Source organism: Squalius cephalus (genome assembly GCF_949319135.1).
Source record: "Squalius cephalus genome assembly, chromosome: 19".
NCBI lineage: Eukaryota > Metazoa > Chordata > Actinopteri > Cypriniformes > Leuciscidae > Squalius > Squalius cephalus.
The window spans coordinates 10,121,108-10,140,383 of record NC_137140.1 but is presented as its reverse complement, the minus strand read 5'-3'; the positions used below and the strand labels follow the sequence as shown (position 1 = coordinate 10,140,383).

The 19,276-nt window shown below is 37.8% G+C and overlaps 1 protein-coding gene across 7 annotated transcripts in view; it reads left to right on the top strand.

The window, feature by feature from the left end:
• plekha1b (pleckstrin homology domain containing, family A (phosphoinositide binding specific) member 1b) overlaps nucleotides 1-18,154 on the top strand; it is a 54,524-nt gene extending 36,370 nt beyond the window's left edge. Inside the window, exons 9-14 of one of the 7 annotated variants that reach the window (XM_079851872.1) lie at nucleotides 1,234-1,298; nucleotides 2,079-2,142; nucleotides 6,803-6,892; nucleotides 8,238-8,278; nucleotides 13,697-16,548; nucleotides 16,599-18,154. In XM_079851872.1, the coding sequence (XP_079707998.1) occupies nucleotides 1,234-1,298; nucleotides 2,079-2,142; nucleotides 6,803-6,892; nucleotides 8,238-8,278; nucleotides 13,697-13,904 (468 nt within the window). In that variant the 3' untranslated portion in view covers nucleotides 13,905-16,548; nucleotides 16,599-18,154. The other 6 variants (XM_079851871.1, XM_079851870.1, XM_079851875.1 and 3 more) reach the window with 6 other exon arrangements.
• The last annotated feature ends 1,122 nt before the right edge of the window (nucleotides 18,155-19,276 follow it).

Genomic DNA, 19,276 nt, shown 5'->3' with positions numbered 1-19,276 from the left:
AAAGTGAACATTTCAAGCTTTAGCCTATATTTTGTTTCAGTTCTCGCGGTCCAGTTTACGGAGATCATGAAAGTGCGTCTGATTGTTTTCTTTTACTTTACAAAAGCACAACGTTTTATTTTGTTATTGTGAGTTTACACAAATAAAAGTAGTTGAGAATAATGTATTATTATTTTCTGTATGACCAGAAATGATAGAGTATTTTTAAGTTGTTTCCACTGTTGATAGGAAAATGCAAGTGTTCACGCCCGCGCCTCCGTGCCATGCAGTGCGCGCTCCACACTCAGCTTTGTTCTTTTTTTGCATAAAAGCGTCTTCTAAATATAGCCTATTAAATGTTAAAATAAAATAATATAAAATAATTATTAGGCCTATTTGCGTAGCTATACATAGACCTCAAACACACCGCGTCTTCTAAGTCAGGTGACTGTAAATGCGCAAAAACTGTTTCCATTGCAGTTTTGCGAAATATTCCTTTTTCGAATTGCCTGAAAAACCACCTCATGAGAGCGTAAAAACTTTTTTGCGATAAACGGGAGTTTTTGCGAAATTGACGCGTTTCCATTGAGCGTATTTTTAATTCGCAATTTCAATTTGCGCAATTTGAAGGGTAATGGAAACGCGGCTAGTGACATCTTCGGTGACGATCTTGTTACGGGAAGCTCTGATTCAGTGTGTGTGTGTGTGTGTGTGTGTGTGTGTGTGTGTGTGTGTGTGTGTGTGGTTTATCAGTGCACAAATGTGTATAATGATATGGGTATTACAACGTAAACATGGTTTATGAGGACACTTCCTGTGTCCTCGTAAACCAAATGAGTTGGAAAACATACTAAACAGAGGTTGTATTTTTTGTTTTTTTTAAATGCAGAAAGTTTTCTGTTTTGGGGTTAGTGTAGGTGGAGAGAATATACAGTTTGTACAGTATAAAAACCATTACGCCTATGGAGAGTCCCCGTAAACCACATATTCAAGTGTGTGTGTGTGAGGAGCGCAGGCATATTGTAGGCAGGAATGAGGCTTGGTCAAAAGCTAAATCATACAGTAGATGTCAATAAAGTCTATTTCAGGGCTGATAATCACAGGCCTGCGCTCGCTGTGTGATTTCATCCTGCTCTGGCCTGCACTTCCTCTCTGCACACACTCAGCGCAGCTGGAATGTTTGCTCAGTGCTTGTACAGTCGTTCACATGAACTAAAGGCAATATCAATTAGCTGAATGAAACTCTGTTTTTAGGACCGAGAACCGTTACGAGTTGTTCCTCTGAAAGAAGTAAATAAGGTGCAGGAGTGTAAACAAAGGTCAGTACTGCTTCATTTGTGCTTTTGTTTTTTGTCAAATTGTTTCCAAATATGCTTCTGCTATAACCTGTCTTTCATTTGCTCAACAAACAGGAAGTCCCTCCCCATACTTACACCATTGGTTTAGCCAGAGGTTGACAAACTGCTCAATCAAATGTCACACAATGCTCAATTACTGTCTCGATGGCTTACCTAGGCCCTGTTTACACCTAGTATTAAGATGCATTTTCGTCAGTCCGATCACAATTGAACACCCACATGCACAGAACCAAGCATAACCTACATCTTTTCTTTTTTGATAATTCATTACACATGGATGTACATCACAATATGGAACATACATGTTTAATGCGTCTGCAAAATCATCTGGATAGCATTGCACTATATTTTAGAAACATCTGCTAAACATCTCAGAAGAGCAGATTCACTTACATTCTACATCATAAATATGAAATAATCTGACGAATGACTTTTTTAGGAAACATTCGTGACATTAGCAATAACTTGCAGATGAGAATTTTTAAAATGGCATGAAATCACACATTGAACAAATGGAATTTGTTATATTTTTTTATTCATCTCCAGGCAACCAAGTTCATCTTAATGTTACCATGTGACAAATTTCACAATGTCTAAAAGTTCCACAGTTTGGGACTTGGGCAGACCCTTCATAATAGTACACAAGCAAACATTAATAAACAATAACAGCTTTCTCATCATGCATCTGTACTGCTGTAATGTTTCAACGATCGAAAAATTTCCCTATAATTATGTTTTTAGTGACTTGATGATGAGGGACAATCTTTTTGAACTGGTTACTACCTCAAGAACTTTCTACATTCAGGTAGGAATGTCAAACTCATGTTAATTTTATGTAATTTATGCATTGATATTTGATGGTGAACTAAATGTATATTACAATGAAGTTTCAGGGTGGCAGCTAAAAAAAATAATAAAATAGCTTTATATGATTTGAGAATGTGTTTTTCAAGAATAAAGTTTTGAGAATAAAGTCGAGAACAAAGTTGAGAATAAAGTTGAGAAAAATATTACGAAATAAAAAGTGTTGTGTCCTATTAATAACTGTTAGTGAACACTGAGGGCGCTAGAGTGCACCGTGAGGAGGGGTGGACGTGATGTGTAGGTTGTTGAAGAAGTGAGAATAAAGTTGGAAGTAGTGCAATACATGTCTCTCGGCTCGTACCTAATATATCCTTTACAAAACACCACAAAAAGTAGTCATATTTTGGGAGAAGTCAGTTATTTATTCAATTCAATTCAATTCACATTTATTTGTAAAGCGCTTTTCACAATACATATAATTTCAAGGCATCTTTACAGAAAATGGATGTCTACATTACAATTTAGAGTAATTTGTTTTCAGAGGTGACTGTGTCCAAGTTATCTCCATTTGTCCTAAGATAATACAAATCATGCAGTTAGCTAACATCATGTATTCATTTAGACAGAAACAATGATCTCATTAAAGCAGTTATTACAAGTTGTTATCATAATGATTACAATATATAGAAACTTTGGCAGTGGTGCATGTTGATTCAGAGTTTGCTTCATCTGAAGCCCTCGCAGGAGTTGGAGTCATCTAAAATTTTCTTAAGAGGCTGGAACCAAACAGGAGCTGCCGTAATCTTTAGTTACCTCAGGACGGCCATCCCAAGGTAGAAACAGAAAGCAACTGGAAAAGAATTAGCGTAGCTGCTGTTTATAACATTTCAACAGAGGCGGACAGAGTACACAGCTTCATTACTTGAGTAAAAGTACAGATACCCCTTGCTAAATTTTACTCAAGTACAAGTAAAAGTACTACAGTCAGATGTCTACTTAAGTAAAAGTACTAAAGTACTTGTTTTTAAAAGTACTTGAGTATCAAGAGTACAAGAGTACATTTTCTAAATATTACATTACTACTGCCACAGAGCTTACATTGGTAAACACAGCAAACACTTGAAGCGAAAACTATCATTAACTTGTTCAGAAAATTGAAATAGTCTGGCGAGGTGGGGCCACGGCTTGGCACATTCCCGGGATGCAATATTTTTTTTCCCAGGATGGTAGGGGAAGACTCATGAATATTCATTAGGGAAGTTATCCCTGATTGGTCTGATGACCTACCCCGAACCCCACCCCTAAACCTACCCGTCACTGGGGTTAAGACCAATCAGGGATGACTTCCCTAATAAATATTCATGAGTCTTCCCCTACCATCCTGGGAAAAAAAATATCGCTCCCGGGATGGACCTGCTGCGTCTTCATCCATTGTTTCGTCCATGGTTTCGTCTCTTATCTAAATCTGACCATGGAGTTGACTTTGGCGGAAAGCTGAAGGTGATTGCTGATAGGCTGTCCCAATCAGTGGCGCCTGCACAATCCAATCACATTTGAGAGGGTGTCCGAGATGTTTCTTTTGTCCTTTTTTTTTATTTTTAATTTTTTTTTTTTTAGAAGAAGTAACGGGTACTCACAGTTATGGATAGAAATGTAGTGGAGTAAAGAGTACAATATTTGCCTCTCAAATGTACTTGAGTAAAGTCATGAGTACTCCCCAAAAATGATACTCGAGTAAAGTACAGATCCCTCAAAATTGTACTTAAGTACTGTACTCAAGTAAATGTACTCAGTTACTGTCCGGCTCTGCATTTCAAGCAATAGATAGTCATGCACATTTCATTTGATGGAGTATTAACTGGAGTACAAGGTTATGAGATGCATTATGTGAATGCTTGGCTAAAGAGGTGTGTATTTAATCTAGATTTAAACTGGGAGAGTGAGTCTGAACCCTGAACATTATCAGGAAGACTGTTCCAGAATTTAGGAGCCAAATGTGAAAATGCTCTCCCTCCTGTAGTGGACTTAGATATCTTAGGTGCTACCAGAAGTCCAGAGTGTTGTGATTGTACTTTTCTTCTTTTAAATGGCTTTCTTCAAGTAATACTGGGTCTAGAGGGTGACAAAGCAGCAGACCCAAATGGGTAACAAAAAGAACCAGGGGACTACATATAAGGCACTTGAAGACCCATAAAAGCATGTGACTTCAAAAACAGTAGAAAATAATCAGATGTCTTCAAAACTCACTGGATGGTATCACTGTCGGATTCAGCAATGGCACAAGAATAATTATTTAATAATGTCTCAGAAAGCAGTGATAAAGTAGCAGTCAGTAACTTCAAAAGGACCTGTTTATGACTTTAAACAGTAGCAAAAGGATGGCAAAATACTATCAGTATCCGGCAATGTCAGTGGAAGAATAAATGCTAATGCAGAACTTTTCCACCTAGAACAGACCACAGTGGTCTGTCTGGTTTTCTGTCTATGCTTGCCTTCCTGTCTTGGTTGCAGTTGACAGCCGATGGCCATCTTTCAGCCAATAGAGCACAAACGATTTTGGGTCAAACTGCTCTACTGGAGGGCCATTGACGTTTAGAAACAGGACAGAAGAAAGGTTTTTGGCCTTCAGGCAATTCTCCTCTTGTTAGCAGTATCACTCATGGCTGAAAAGCTACGTTTATATTCATCTGAGGAGGCCAGGTAGGTTTTGCTTGCAGAAACCAGTCAGGGAGACGTACAGAGAGATTATAAATGACAGCCTGCAGGAACTGCACCTTGTTGATATTCTCCTTGATGGCTTCTAGTGAGATTCCATTGGACATGCATGATGTCATCCTCACTTCTGCCTTTGCTGGTGTTGTTTCCATGGTCTCCAGGATCTCCATAGACAAACGAGTCCACCAACTGGCATCAGTGAGAGGTGTTTCGATTTTGCAGATTCATGGAGAGGCTTTGTAACTCACGCAGCACATCTTTCATCAGTGCAAGGTCTTTAACAAAACTGTGCTGCTGAGTTTCCTCAATAGTCCACTGCATTTTCACCGATCCAAATTAGTGCAGGAAACATCCACAGATGCATTCTGCATTTGTGTGGAAAGTGCTGGAAAGTCCTGCCAAACAGCTCTGGCAGTGTTGAAACTGATGACAACTCAGCGAATGGAGAAAATCTGCCCAATCTTCAGCAGTGAGATTTTAACATGAGTGGCAGCATCAGAGCAGTCTGGCTTTTTCTTTTAGATTGGTGGTAAACTACATCCAGTTACAGACTTGCATGCATTGTGCATTGCCTACTCTTGCTTCTGTGCAAGACAATGAATACCCTTCGGTAAAGAGAAGTCTTTTGTCAACTTTACAATCAGCCCACTCTCTCTCTTTCTGTCATGACTGATGCTGATCAGGTGTGATTTTAAATCTTCATTATCCAAACCTGCTGTCAAAAGGGTCGTCTTAAAGGGGTGGTTGATTATGATTTCACTTTTTTAACTTTAGTTAGTGTGTAATGTTGCTGTTTGAGCATAAACAACATCTGCAAAGTTACAATGCTCAAAGTTCAAAGCAAAGGGAGACATTTTCTTTTAAAGAAATCATTTTTTAGGGACTATAACAAATGGCTGGTTGGGACTACACGACATTCCTCTCGGGTTAGTGACATCACCAACCCTAAAATTGACATAAACCCCGCCCCCGGGAACACGATTTATAGATTATCATGACAGAATATGCTAATCAATGACTAGAAGGTAACTACACATAAGCAACATAAATTCATCAACTAACAATTCAGAAACGTCCTGTTGCTTCTACGTTGTCACTTCTTCTCGAGTCTCGTCTCCATCATTGTCTGACTCCGGTTTGAACATAAAAGGCTAAAAGTTTTTGAAATTTTCAGTGTGTGTGTGTGAGGTAAAAGGACACAAGCTCTTGAAGCTTTGCCCCCTTTGCCAGGAGCAGCAGCTCATTTGCATTTAAAGGAACAGACACAAAACGGTGCGTTTTTGCTCACCCTCAAAAAGTGACAGTTTTAACATGCTATATAAAAATATCTGTGGGGTATTTTTAGCTAAAACTTCACATACACACTCTGGGGACATCAATGACTTATTTTACATCTTGTGAATAGGGCATTATACCACCCCTTTTAAAGAAACACGTTACTGTTACCTTTAGTTACTGTTGCAATGTCCTACAAGAGACGCCGCTCTCACGCTCTCACACAGTGAAAAATACATCGCGGAGCAGAGAGGACACTGACAACGCGCTGACAGACAGGACAGACCAGGTTACTTTTGATATATGAAACAAAGTCTCAACTTTGAAATTTGGTCATTTTTTTAAAGAAATTTAAACAATAAATACCATTTTGTGGCTCTTTAATGCGTCTGACAGATCGCTGTAGAGCCTCTTAAAGCTGCTCGTGAACCGATCATCTGTTCCTTCTAGTTAATTTATAGCATCAAATAAACATGAAAGAACATAAGAAGGAATGTTGTTTTAACCGTGGAAAGACGTCAGTACACTCCGTTTTTCAAGTTCAAATCCTCCAACGTTAATCTACTAACTCTCCTGTTTTTTAATCATATTTGATTTCATTGTTTTTTAATCATATTTACAAAATGTGTTAACATACAAACATTAAAGCTGTCTGTATTTTTATGTCTCAGTCGGACAGCCCAGAGGAGATGCACGGCTGGATCAAGGCTATCTCTGGGGCCATAGTGGCCCAACGAGGTCCTGGACGCTCAGCAGCCTCTGTAAGAATTTACTTTGTTTAGTGACACATTCTGAGTTCTCAGCCGATTTGTGCTCTTCTGGATTTATTTGCCATTTGTGACGTGTTTTGTAGCCACCCACACTGTCCATGTCCTGCCCAACCATGTTTCTCTTCAAATTTCAAAATGTCCCTTATTTATGTTGGCCGATGGAACAACCAAAGTTCTTAAAAGGATAGTTCACCCTAAATCTAAACCTTTGTCGTTATCCTCTCAAAAACTGGTCTAATTTACCAGTCGACATACACTACTATACCCTCTTTGTGTCTGTCTCTCTCTCTTGGGCTTTTCACACTTAAAATAGTTAACCCTGGGTAATTCTAAATCCTGGGTAAACGGAATCCTGTGTTATCTTGCTTCACATTTCACATCACTCATAATTTACCTAGGGTTTAACAATTAAACCTGGGTATTTATAATCTGCCGTTTCACACTTTACATTCTTAAACCCTGGGTTAACAATCGTATTTTTACATTTGTGGCTATGCGATTGGCTGTCGGTTGCTAAGCATCTAGTCGCAACATTCTAACACTGAATCGTTTCCAAAGACCATAGACCTTATGTAGCCCCGCCCCTTTTTAGTGCTGCGCTCGTTGTCTTTTGTCTTCCGGTTTGTATTTTCACAGCGTTCTTATGTATTTATGAATGAACGGCTCATTTTAAAATCTTCTGAGATTTGTTAAGACATCTGCTTTAAACATTACAATGCTCATGATAACTTTCGTTTACTCTACAATGAGTAAATACTTTTCACCAGCTAATTAATATTCAGAGCTACCGCAAAAACGGAAGTTTAAAGACAATATTCTAAAGATGGCTGCATGCTTGTTTTTCTGGCGCATAATGTCTATAGAATAACACAAGATGCATCACTCATATTGTTTTTAAATGGGGAAAAGTGCAACGCTCAATATGGCGGAATAAAGTAAAAGAATAAAAGCTGATTGGTAAAGTCATCGCGTCACTGCAGCTGCCGTTAGAAGCTCCGGTTCCTATAGAAATATTCAGACGCACGCTTCCAGCTTGATCCAGCCTGAAATTTGTAGTTTTCTGTCATGATTCGAGCGCTTAGAAACAAAATTTATGAGACCGTTGTTGTCAGATTTCATTGGTGATTTCAAATATGAAATTTAATTGTGAGCTTGGAGAACTTGATGTTTCCCCAATCAAAGAGATAAGAGCTGCACTTGCATGCCCGAGATGCATTTCAAAGATGGCCGCCGAGTGAAATTACTTGTCTTAACCCAGGGTTAAGCGCAATGTGAAAAGCCCTTTTGTCTCTTGTTCTTCCGTGTCCGTGCCTAATGAATGTGCGCTGTGTTGCAGATGCGTCAAGCCAGACGGCTCTCAAACCCTTGTATACAGAGGTATACATCCTGCAATGGTGAATGCAGCACGTATGTGTTGAGATCAAACCCCTCGCGCTTTGTCCCTGTTTGTTTGCACTCAGCCCCCTGCTTAGAGTTTAGAGGCTTGTAGACTTTGAACAAGATCTGAGCAGGGTAGAGCTGCCTCACCTAAACAATCCAACCTCGCAAACTCATGCTAGAGTGACCTTTGACACCCATCATCCCCATTCACTCTTTTAATATACTTTTGGTACATCCATACTAAACATTTCATCCACTCATCTGATTACCCACACTTCTCTCTAGGGCTCAGTAATGCAAATATTTGATAATGGTGATTTACAGAGAGACATTTTAATGTAATTTACTAGAGTAAAAAACAAACAAAATTAAAAATTTATATATTTTTTTAAATATGTAAGTTAATTTCTTAATATTTTAGTTTACAGATGAAAGACAATTCTGTATGCAAATAGAATGCCAGAGACATTTAAGCCGCTTTTCCACCGAAACAACCATTCTCATTGCTTAACAGTTCCATTCCGTGCCGATCCGGCCCAGCCGGTACGGATGTGGTTTCATTTTCCACTGTGGGACTGATGACGGAGCTCTTTGGAATGTAATACAAATGCGTCAGTCATTGCCTTGTTAACACAAAAGTTTACAGATGGTATGAGATGTAAAAAAGCGACAGCATTATGTAGGATGATCAAATATTTCTTTTAATTTTATTATTAACTCATGTTAACTTTGTTCAAATAACGCCAGACAACAGACAAGTGACCAATCCTGGTCACAAGTGGCGATGTCACTACACGCATTCCTGCCGTGCCGAACCAAGCTCAAGTGGAAATATAACTGAAATTGAAAGGACATTCGTTGTAGAACACTGTTTGTAAGTTTAGGTCTTTGATTATTTTGGCTGGAATGGCCAAATTATCATAATCATTAGCAACATTTCTTCCTCATACTGTACAGTATATATTATCTTCAACATATTATCAAATCTATATCGTATTGTATTCATTATATTGAACCCTAACTTCACTTCTACTTACATTTTACAATCCATTTCATAACCTCACCTGCTTCTGCTTTTACTTTAAAACTTTCTTTGATGTTTGATGTTACAGGGATCTATTCTAGTTTTGGAATGTCAAAATCTTAACACTAGTGAAAAGAGATACAAGTTTGTTTTACTAAATTGTAATGCATGGTGTGACATGAAGATATGAGAGAATGAATCTAGCACATTTTATTGGACACAAAGGTTTTTACTGTTCACCAGTGTGTCAACCAGGCTGACATCCAAAACAGGAAATAGCATAATCGCAGCATAGATCTTTTTTCTTTTGAACTGAATAGGCTCAGCATAAATTGAATGGATTTTGATATAAAATAAAACAGCAAAATGCAAAAAAAAAAGAAATCAGAAGTGTAATTTTTTACACTTTTTTTTATCAGATATGTTGTAAAAATATGTGGACTCTATTCTCATCAGTGGTCTAGAAAAAACTATTTTATTCTACATAATGGCAACCATGTTGAGGTCACATGACCAGCCTTGAACCAAGTTTATAAACACATATTTTAGATGAACGCACCTAATGAAGATGAAACAGCCAGCAAAACATAAATAAAAATGACTTTTTTGGATAACTTTTTAAGGATAATTCAGTAAAACACGTCATAATTTACTCAACCTCATCTTGTTGATTTGAATATGCGTGAACTTCCACATAAGACAGCAAGTCATACAGGTTTGGAGTGACAAATGATGACAGAATTTTCATTTCTGGCTAAGCTATCCATTGTGAAAAAGAAGTGCACTCAATTGTATTGAATGTGCACTTGTAGTGTACTTAAAATTTTGAAAGTAGATTTTAAAAACTCTACTACTAATATAATATTAATGAAATTAAGTGTATTAACACACTTTTAAGTATACCTTTAAAAGGTGAACTTTGCAATAATGTAAAATTATGCAAATAATGTCACGTACATTTTAAATCATTGTTGTAATAATCTTTGTGCCATCCTTTAAAGAAATACACTTAATTTGATGTGTTATACTAAAGCACATTTAAAGTAATTGGTTATAATTTTATCTGCAGTGTGTTATTATTTGATATTTCATAGTTTTAAAATATATTTTAAATGTACTAAATTGCAACTTCAGCACTACAAATGTGTAGCAAATGTGTAGACATACACATTTTAATATAAATTACATTAAAGTATATTTTAGTTTACCATAAATGCCTGTCAGAACACTGAAATCATATTTCAAATAATTATAAAATTACTACATACAAATATGTACTTAAAGGGATACTTCACCTCTGGAAAGATGAATGTGTATTTAAAATAGGTCATTTATGTAGAACAGGGGTTCCCAACCTTTTTTGTGCCAGGGACCAGCATATTCATAAAAAAAATTCCAGGGACCAGTTGTCAATTTTAAGATGCATCGTTTGGAACATATCACTGTGTAAAACAGTAACAGCCTATCATTTATTTGCATAATGAACTAGATGGCAACAAAGGCTACTTGTATGAATATACCAATCTTTTTAAACTTTCAGACCGGTTCATAAAATATTTCCCTTTACTGCCATACAATTAGGTCTACTTCAAAAGCAACTCACACAGCACTCGCTCACTAGCAGGTGGCAGTAATGGCAAATTGTATGAAAATACCAGTCCATTTCACCTGTCAAATCTCTCCAGAACCACTAAAGACAATCACTTCAACAGCAACTTAGTGTTTTCACACACCAACAGGTGACAACAAAGGCTAATTGTATGAAAATAAGTGCCAGTTTCAACAATCAGACAGTTTCAGAATACAATAGCAAACACATAACTTAGTGATTTCAGCCAATCATTTTTAAAGTATAAAATTAGAGATTAAACTTTAACCTTTAACAAAAAATACCAAATCAGACCAATGAGAACAAAACTATTTTAATGTGAGCATGAACTGCTTATTGATATTACTATATTTGTAGCTGTGCACAAGACAAGCTGTTCTTCCTGAGCATCCATAAAAAACATATGCATCCAAAACAATGCACACAAATTCCAGGATACAATAAAACGAAATTTAAAAAGGTCTGCTTTACAAATATGAACGAAAACCAGCTTACAGTTTTTCACCACAAATAATACACAACGGATTTGGCGCCAAGGAATCGCCTGTTGTCACAAATCCATACCTAATGTATGAGGTATCGTATTTATGAAGCGTGACTTTTTCTCTCTCGCTATTTTCGAGTTGGTCATCGCCTTTCCTTTTACCAGAACTGTCCGCAATGAAATTAGCCATTGAAAAAAATATCGCGGCCCGCTCATCTCTCCACTTCCCTGTCACTTCAGGTGCAGCGCGCTTTTTTGCAGTCCGTTCAGATATGACGCGTTGCTAAGCAATCGCAAGGCGCTCAAAGAAACACATTTTAATCTATTTATTGTTTAGGTTTTGGATTAAATAACATGACGTCATAGCACTTAAAAAAGCATATAAAAAAGAAAATTATTATTATTATAAAAAAAGAAAAAAGAAAAAAAGAAACATTATTCTGGGAATATTTCAAGGCCCGGTACTAACGGGTCCACGGACCGGCACCGGTCCGGGGACCGGGGGTTGGGAATCACTGATGTAGAAGAAATGTGAAGAATTTTTTTTTAATTTGGAGCTTTCTAGACTGAGAAAAGCCAGAAAATGTATTTTTGGCTTATGTGGATGAAAGACAACAACTCCCAGAATGCACTTGCTTCGCTGCCCTAGGAGGCCACTCTCAAGCCACGCCTACCGGTAAGAGAGCGCAGTTGAAAACAACAAGGTTAGGCTACTAGTGAGTCTCCGTGATGAGTTTGCCCTGGATTTCGAGATCGCCCAAAATGTCCGGGATTCGACTTTTGCGTTCTACAGTCGCCATTCATTATGTTTACTGTGGTGAGCAGGACGCAGGACGAGACTGAGGGCCGCGGGAGAATGGCGCAAGGCCGGTGGCGTCATTACTGAGACGCGCCGGTCTCGTATCTCTCACGGAGGAGCGGGAATTTTCTTAGCAATGTTAAAACGCACATCAACCGATCACTTGTTTAGCGTTCATGTAAACACTACATTCAGATTCACCAATCGGAATGAATTCAGTTAGATTGAAACAAGAGGTGTGCATGTAAACAATGAATGGCGACTGCAGAAAGCAAAAGCCGAATCCCGGACATTTTGGACGATCTTGATGGCCGGACATGTCCGGGAAAAAGAGGATGGTAACCCGTACTACTCAGCTTTCTCCTACTACTCAGTTTTCTCCACAGAACAAGAGCTTGCTAGCTAAGCTTCCAAAGAAAGACGGCTGACACTGTGTGTACATTCTGTGAGTGAGATCCCACCCTCTATGGGCGGGTTGAAAACATGCGGAACAGCCCCTACTACTGGCTGTAGTCTTTAGCCTCTGGCCAAAAAATCCTCCGATGACGCAAAATGACGATTTTTGCGTCATCGGAGGATTTTTTCCAGATAAAAAATACATAAATCTCTCCTCTCAGGGGGATATGAGGGTGGAGAGCACAGTAATTCGAAAATACTACAGGTTTTCGACTAATACAAAGCTTAATGCTAAATCCTGAAGTATCCCTCCAAGTCCTACTTAAGTTATATAAGAGTATAACTATAATACATTTTTATTTAATTCTAAATAACATTTAAGCAATTAAGTGCCTGAAAACATTACATTCAAAATAATTTTTTGCCATAATAAGTACTCTTTTTAAAAGTGTACTTATTTTAACGTTAAGGCCTGTTCACACCAACACAAACGTGCGCCACGAAAATTCAGTCCTATTTTTGCATACTATTTGTCTGTTCATATCAATGTGGGGGGAAAAAAACGGCAGATGGGCTGAATGAAAATGTAAATTCACTCTCAGACAGTATGCATGCAAATGTTCGTGTCAATCTGAACAGACGCATTAACAACTGTTCGTTCAAATAAAAATGCGAACATTCGACTTGGTCTGAACAGACTATTAGTTTTAAACTTTTTATGTTGAATCCTTGTCCTGCCTGTGACTTCCTCTAATGCCGTTTTAGCTGATGTCCACCTCTCATTCTTTCCTTTCAGAGATTAAATGTGACACTGAGACACTAACAATCCAAAAATGAGCCCATCTTCTGCACTACCAGCTGTTCCTGCTATATCCCAGAATGATCTACAGCCTGCCACTTGCTGTAACTTTCACTGCCACTGTTTGCTGTCGTGACCCATGTCCTAAACTGTACTAAACTTCCTGCTGTACCTCTTTCTTCACCTGCTCCTTGTTCTTGAGTTTTTGCTCCGTCTTCCCTCTCTCCCAAAGCCGTTTTCTCTGACCTGACTGTTGCTGCAATCTAGCCGTGCTGTTTCTATAACCGTTACTCAATCTCTGCAGGAGCACGCTGAACCCACCTCCATGTTCTACTACAGCGAACAGTGTCTCCCAACTCCTCGCTCACCCCTCCCCACCGAACTCCATTACCCAGAATGCCGTTCCCCCTCGGGCCCTCAGCATGGCGTGGGAGGGGGCAGACCTGAACAGCTTGCCGCCCGGGGCCCGAGCGCGCCTGTCGCTCCAGGAGACGCCCCAAATCTTCAAGTAAATGTTGTTGACTCGTCGCAATGGCAACGGAGGAGCAAAGTAATGCAGCCTCCTGTTTCACCTAAAGATAAAGAGCGGCAAGTTACCGAGGTGTAACAATGTACTTGGTATATTACACACTTTACAACAAACTATTAACGTCAAAAGCAGAACAGGGACTCGAGCCCAGTACATCATGGGATATGGAGGACTATGGAATTTGGAGTTTTCCGTGGTCCTTCTCAAGCCTTTCAGAAGATGTAGATGATTTATAAACCAGACAATTTGTTAAAGAGGCTATATGGAAGAATTTACATGTATTAATCACTTTTTTATTTCCAATGTTTGAACAGCTTGTAACCAAACTTAAAAAACGAGACCTTCCCTGATTTCCTAGGTTGTCTACGAGAGCCTGTAAACTGTTTTTTATGCGAAGGACTGGGGACGTTTTTGCTGGGAATATCAAAAGGATGTGACGTTTAAGCCAAAAGTATACTTAGGCCGTCCCCATCCTGCAATGGTCCGCACGCTCTCCATGTGATGTCTTTTTCGTTATCAGGAGGGTCCGCAGACATCCACGTGCAGCCCACGGACGGTGCACCTACTATAGCGCATGTGCGAGTGAGTTGAGTGCTTGAAAGCACATCTAGTCCACTAGAAAATTTGCACATGGCGAATGTGTCTTTCCACACTCATGACTAAAGGAGTATACTTTCAAAGCGCATCTTGTGGACTGCTGTTTTTAAGTGCTCAAGTCACTCGCACATGCGCTGTTGTACGCGCACCCCTCCGTCCGCGGACCCTCCTGATGATGAAAATTACGTCTCATGGACAGTGCGTGGACCGTCGCGGTAGGCGGACGGCCAAAGTACCGTATTTTCCGGACTATAAGTCGCTCCGGAGTATAAGTCGCATCAGTCAAAAAATGCGTCATGAAGAGGAAAAAAACATATATAAGTCGCACTGGACTATAAGTCGCATTTATTTAGAAATTTATTTCACAAAATCCAAGACCAAGAACAGACATTTAAAGTTAATCTGGAAAGGCAAGTTATTCAACTACACAGAACAACAGGCTGAATAACGTTAGGTGTCCGGTATGTTAATGCAACACATTAACAGTTATTCAGCTACACGATAACATTAAGAACATATACCTGGGAGGCTGAATAGGCTAAATTAACATAAGCCAGCGAGCCCAACAAGCAAGTTACCAATAAACAAGTTCACCAAGCTCCCGCGATCTCATTCCACATCATTTTCTTCATCCTTGGTGTCGCTTTTGAACAACTCCGCCAACTAGAGCGCCCTCTCACGGCTGTAGACGGTAATGTTTTCTCTTGGTTCATCTCAGTCTGAATTAATTTTGATATATAAGTCGCACCTGAATATAAGTCGCAGGACCAGCCAAACTATGAAAAAAAGTGCGATTTATAGTCCGGAAAATACGGTATACTTTGGGCTTTACTCTCAGTCTCTTCTGTTCTATGACGCATGAAATAAATGCTTATACAGTGTTCAGGATAATGCTGAAAGAGCTATTCTGTACTGTTATATCAATGTGTCATGCAAAGAAAAGGTATTAATTCAAACTGTAGTCTCACATAGTCAGATCTATATAGTCCATAGTCTCAAATATAGGCCTACTTAATAATCAAACTATCATAACAGTGTAATTATTAGGGGTGTGACGAGACACTTATCTCACGAGACGAGACACGAGATTGGGTTCACGTGAACAAGACGAGACAAGGTTTTTGCACAATATTTTATAGAAATCCTCAATGACAAAATTCATGACTGGAAAAATAGTCTGCAGATGCATTTTGAAATGTTTTAACTAATAATCTTGTAATGTCATTTCAGTTCCACTCTGAGTATGAATTAGCAAATGCATTGAACGACAACAATATACAAGCACTGTAAAAGGTTTTGCCACAAACTCAACTGACTGGCTTTTCTCTTTTATGATTTCACATGAGTCTCTTCAGATTCCCCCTTCCATATGTAAAGTGCTTTGAGTACCCAGAAAAGCGCTATATAAATGTAATGAATTATTATTATTATGAATTATGAGCTTCTGCTTGAGGCTGTGTGTGACCTCCTAATTGAACTCTTCCACAAATTGAACATAGAAATAAAAATGGTATAAATAGTGCAAGTGCAACCATAATCAAAGTACTCTCTCAGTATTCAAAGTGCAAACAGAGACCAGAGACACAACTACACAGTCCAGAGATAGGTTTGATATTGGGAGACATCAGGGAGCTTGCGTTTTGCTTTCACTTTTAAATTCGTCATCGTGCGTACTCCGCAGGGGCAGTGCTGAGCACGCATTCTACAAGATATGGGGCCGTTCACACAGAACGCATTTTTGCTTTGTAAAACGCGAGATGCTGGCAGTGGAAAGGGGAAAAACGCAAGGTCTCGAGACGCGTTTTTGAAAAGTTGAACTGGTTTTAGAATCTTGGCACGATATCTTGTCACACCACTAGTAATTATTAATTACCTCAATTGTCCACATGATGCCGGTGAATTGCAGTGCTTGTGCAAACATATTTACATCGCTAGGACGAAAAAGAACTTCGCTGTGAGTATATCAGGGCATTTAATCATATTCAGTGTCTTGTACGTCACATGTGCAGGAGTGCGAGCATGAGCAAGAAGTTGCTGGCTGCTGTTCACGTAACGGCCACCGGTGTCACTAATAACAAAGGTTTCTGAATTCTACATATTGCCCCTTTTAAACAAAACGTTGATATCAATAGCCGGTAATTATTTTCCTGTTATGGCCAATAAGCGATATTATGGCAGATATTATAAATCTATTGTGTTTTTCCCCTTTTTTCCCTAAAATACTATGTACACAAAGTGAATTCACTTGTTTCAAGTGAAATCAGGCATCAAAACACTTAACGTATCATCGAAAATATGGATGTTTAATACTTTTGCAAGGCTATATGGTTTAAACTGGAAAATATATTGTTTGAATAAAATATAATAAAATAATAAATTAAATAAAATGTAATAAAAGGTATTTATTAAAAAAAAAAAAAATCCACATGTCATAAGTTCTGGTTATTTGAATTATTCTGGTGCTTTTACATCCTTTTTGTTGGGGTACAAGTTTAGGCTTTTTCCTATGGTAACATATTCCTCCTTTAGAGGCCATTGATCCTTGGTGGTCTTGTTTATTGTCAATTTAATTTTATTTTCTTTTTTGAATGCTTTATGTATAAATTGAATTGGACTTTGTGATAGTGTTTGACCACAACATCATAGAAATAGCTTTTACTGATATGTTTCATAATGCTGTAGAGAATGTTTGTGTTGTTGTTATATTTCAGTGTAACATACTGCCACTCTTATGAGATGCATGTGAACGCATGACTATATTTCTACACAGAGAAACACTCCAGAGATGTTTGATAAACCGGTTAGGCAAACCGGTTCAATTTGTTAACAATGGTTAATCCATTACACAGTCTATCACAGACTAATGATGAACGGTAATTTTTCACAATCGAGATAAATATTAATTATAACCTTTCAATAAATGTTTGTACTTGAAATGTTTTTTGAGTTTTCAACTTGAAAGGTATTTATGTAGAATTAGCAGAACATTAATAAATGCTGTGAGTATTTATTTATTGTTAGTTCATGATTCCTAATGCATTAAATATCGTTAACGAATTGAACCTAAAGTATTACCTACAAAGCACAGGCATGTGCAAAATGCAGCTGTATGGACCCTTTTCACAGACTGATCATGTATTTCCACAATTATTAACATTGTAAAAAGTTTTTAATATATATAAAACATGAACTATACTTTGTGTTGCCTTGGCAATAAATGACAAAAAACTAGTTGCTGATGCGTGAATGTTTCTACAATAGCTGAGGAGTGACAGCAAATTTTCTTTCTCTCTTCTGATCATTGCAATCAATCTCGTATTTTTTTCCTTCTTTTTTGGAAAATCATAGAAACACTATTATTTAATTTTTTTCTTTTGCTATTGAAGCAAATGGGAATGCAAAAATTCTATTTGTTTTAGTTTATATTCGCCACTATAGAAGTTTACCTAACCATTACGACTTCCCTGGAAATGTGAAAAGGGTCCATATGTTAGTATTAGTGTGAATGTAAACAGATTCAGTGACTCCAATGATATATACTGTATGTTGTTTGATTGTGGATTCATATGCTGTTTTTTTCTGTAATGTATGTATTTGTCTTGTATTTGGCTGGAAAAATTATTAACTTTTTTAAACGAGTCTAAATAATGTCTTTGCTTATCTTTTAAGGTTAGGGTTTGAGTCATGGTTAGTCTATAATAATTATAATAATCAACTTTATATAAATATAAAAACAAAAGTATTGAGATGACTGTGTGTGTGTGTGTGTGTGTGGTCCAGGTATAGCTACCCGACGTTACGAGGAAAAAATGTCCCCACAAATATATCCAAATTCCTTGTCCCTGTAGGGAAATTTTTTGGTTCCCATAAGGAAAACAGCTTATAAATCAAACTAAGTAATGTTTTTTTGAAAATGTTGAAAGTTTTCTGTGATTGTAGGTTTAGGGGTAGGGTTATGGTTAGGGAATTGCATATAGTTTGTACAGTATAAAAATCATTGTCTATGGAAAGTCCCATAAAATATGAAGACACAACGTGTGTGTGTGTGTGTGTGTGTGTGTACAGGTTTGGCTATACTTTTTAGAGCCAAATCTCCTCACTTTATAGTAAAATATTATGATGACCGACTAGTGAGGACATTTTACTGGTCCTCACTAGTTAAAAAAGGCATACAAATCGGCCAAAACAACTTCTTATTTAAATCTAGTGTTTTGCGCATGTGTCTGATGGGTAGGTTTAAGGGTTTTGTTTGGCCATAGAAAATATCATTAACCTGATTTAAAATCAATGTTAAATAATAGACTTTTAGCACCAAATTAGCATATTTCTGAAGGTTCATGTGACACTAAAGACTGAAGAATTGGCTGTTGATAAATTACATTTGCAAATATATTAAAATTGAAAACCGTTCTTTTAAGATGTATAATTTTTTGCAATTATTACAGTATTTTTTAAATGTATTAGGAAATTAGGCAGAAAATATTAAACATGACAATATGCATTATTAGCAGATATTTATTTGAATACAATAGGCTACACTACAACAAATTCTATAATGAGAGCCTCATGCATGAATCTGTATTCTGAGTGAACACTTTGACATTTGCAAGGTGCCTAATCCAGCTGTTTGCCATAGTTATCTTTTCAATAAGCAGGTAAAATTCATGACACTAAAATATTCAAGTAGGCCTGTGTGGGAAGTTTGCGTTACACAGTTGTGGCAGCAGACTTCCGACATAAAACTGTGATTATAGCTTG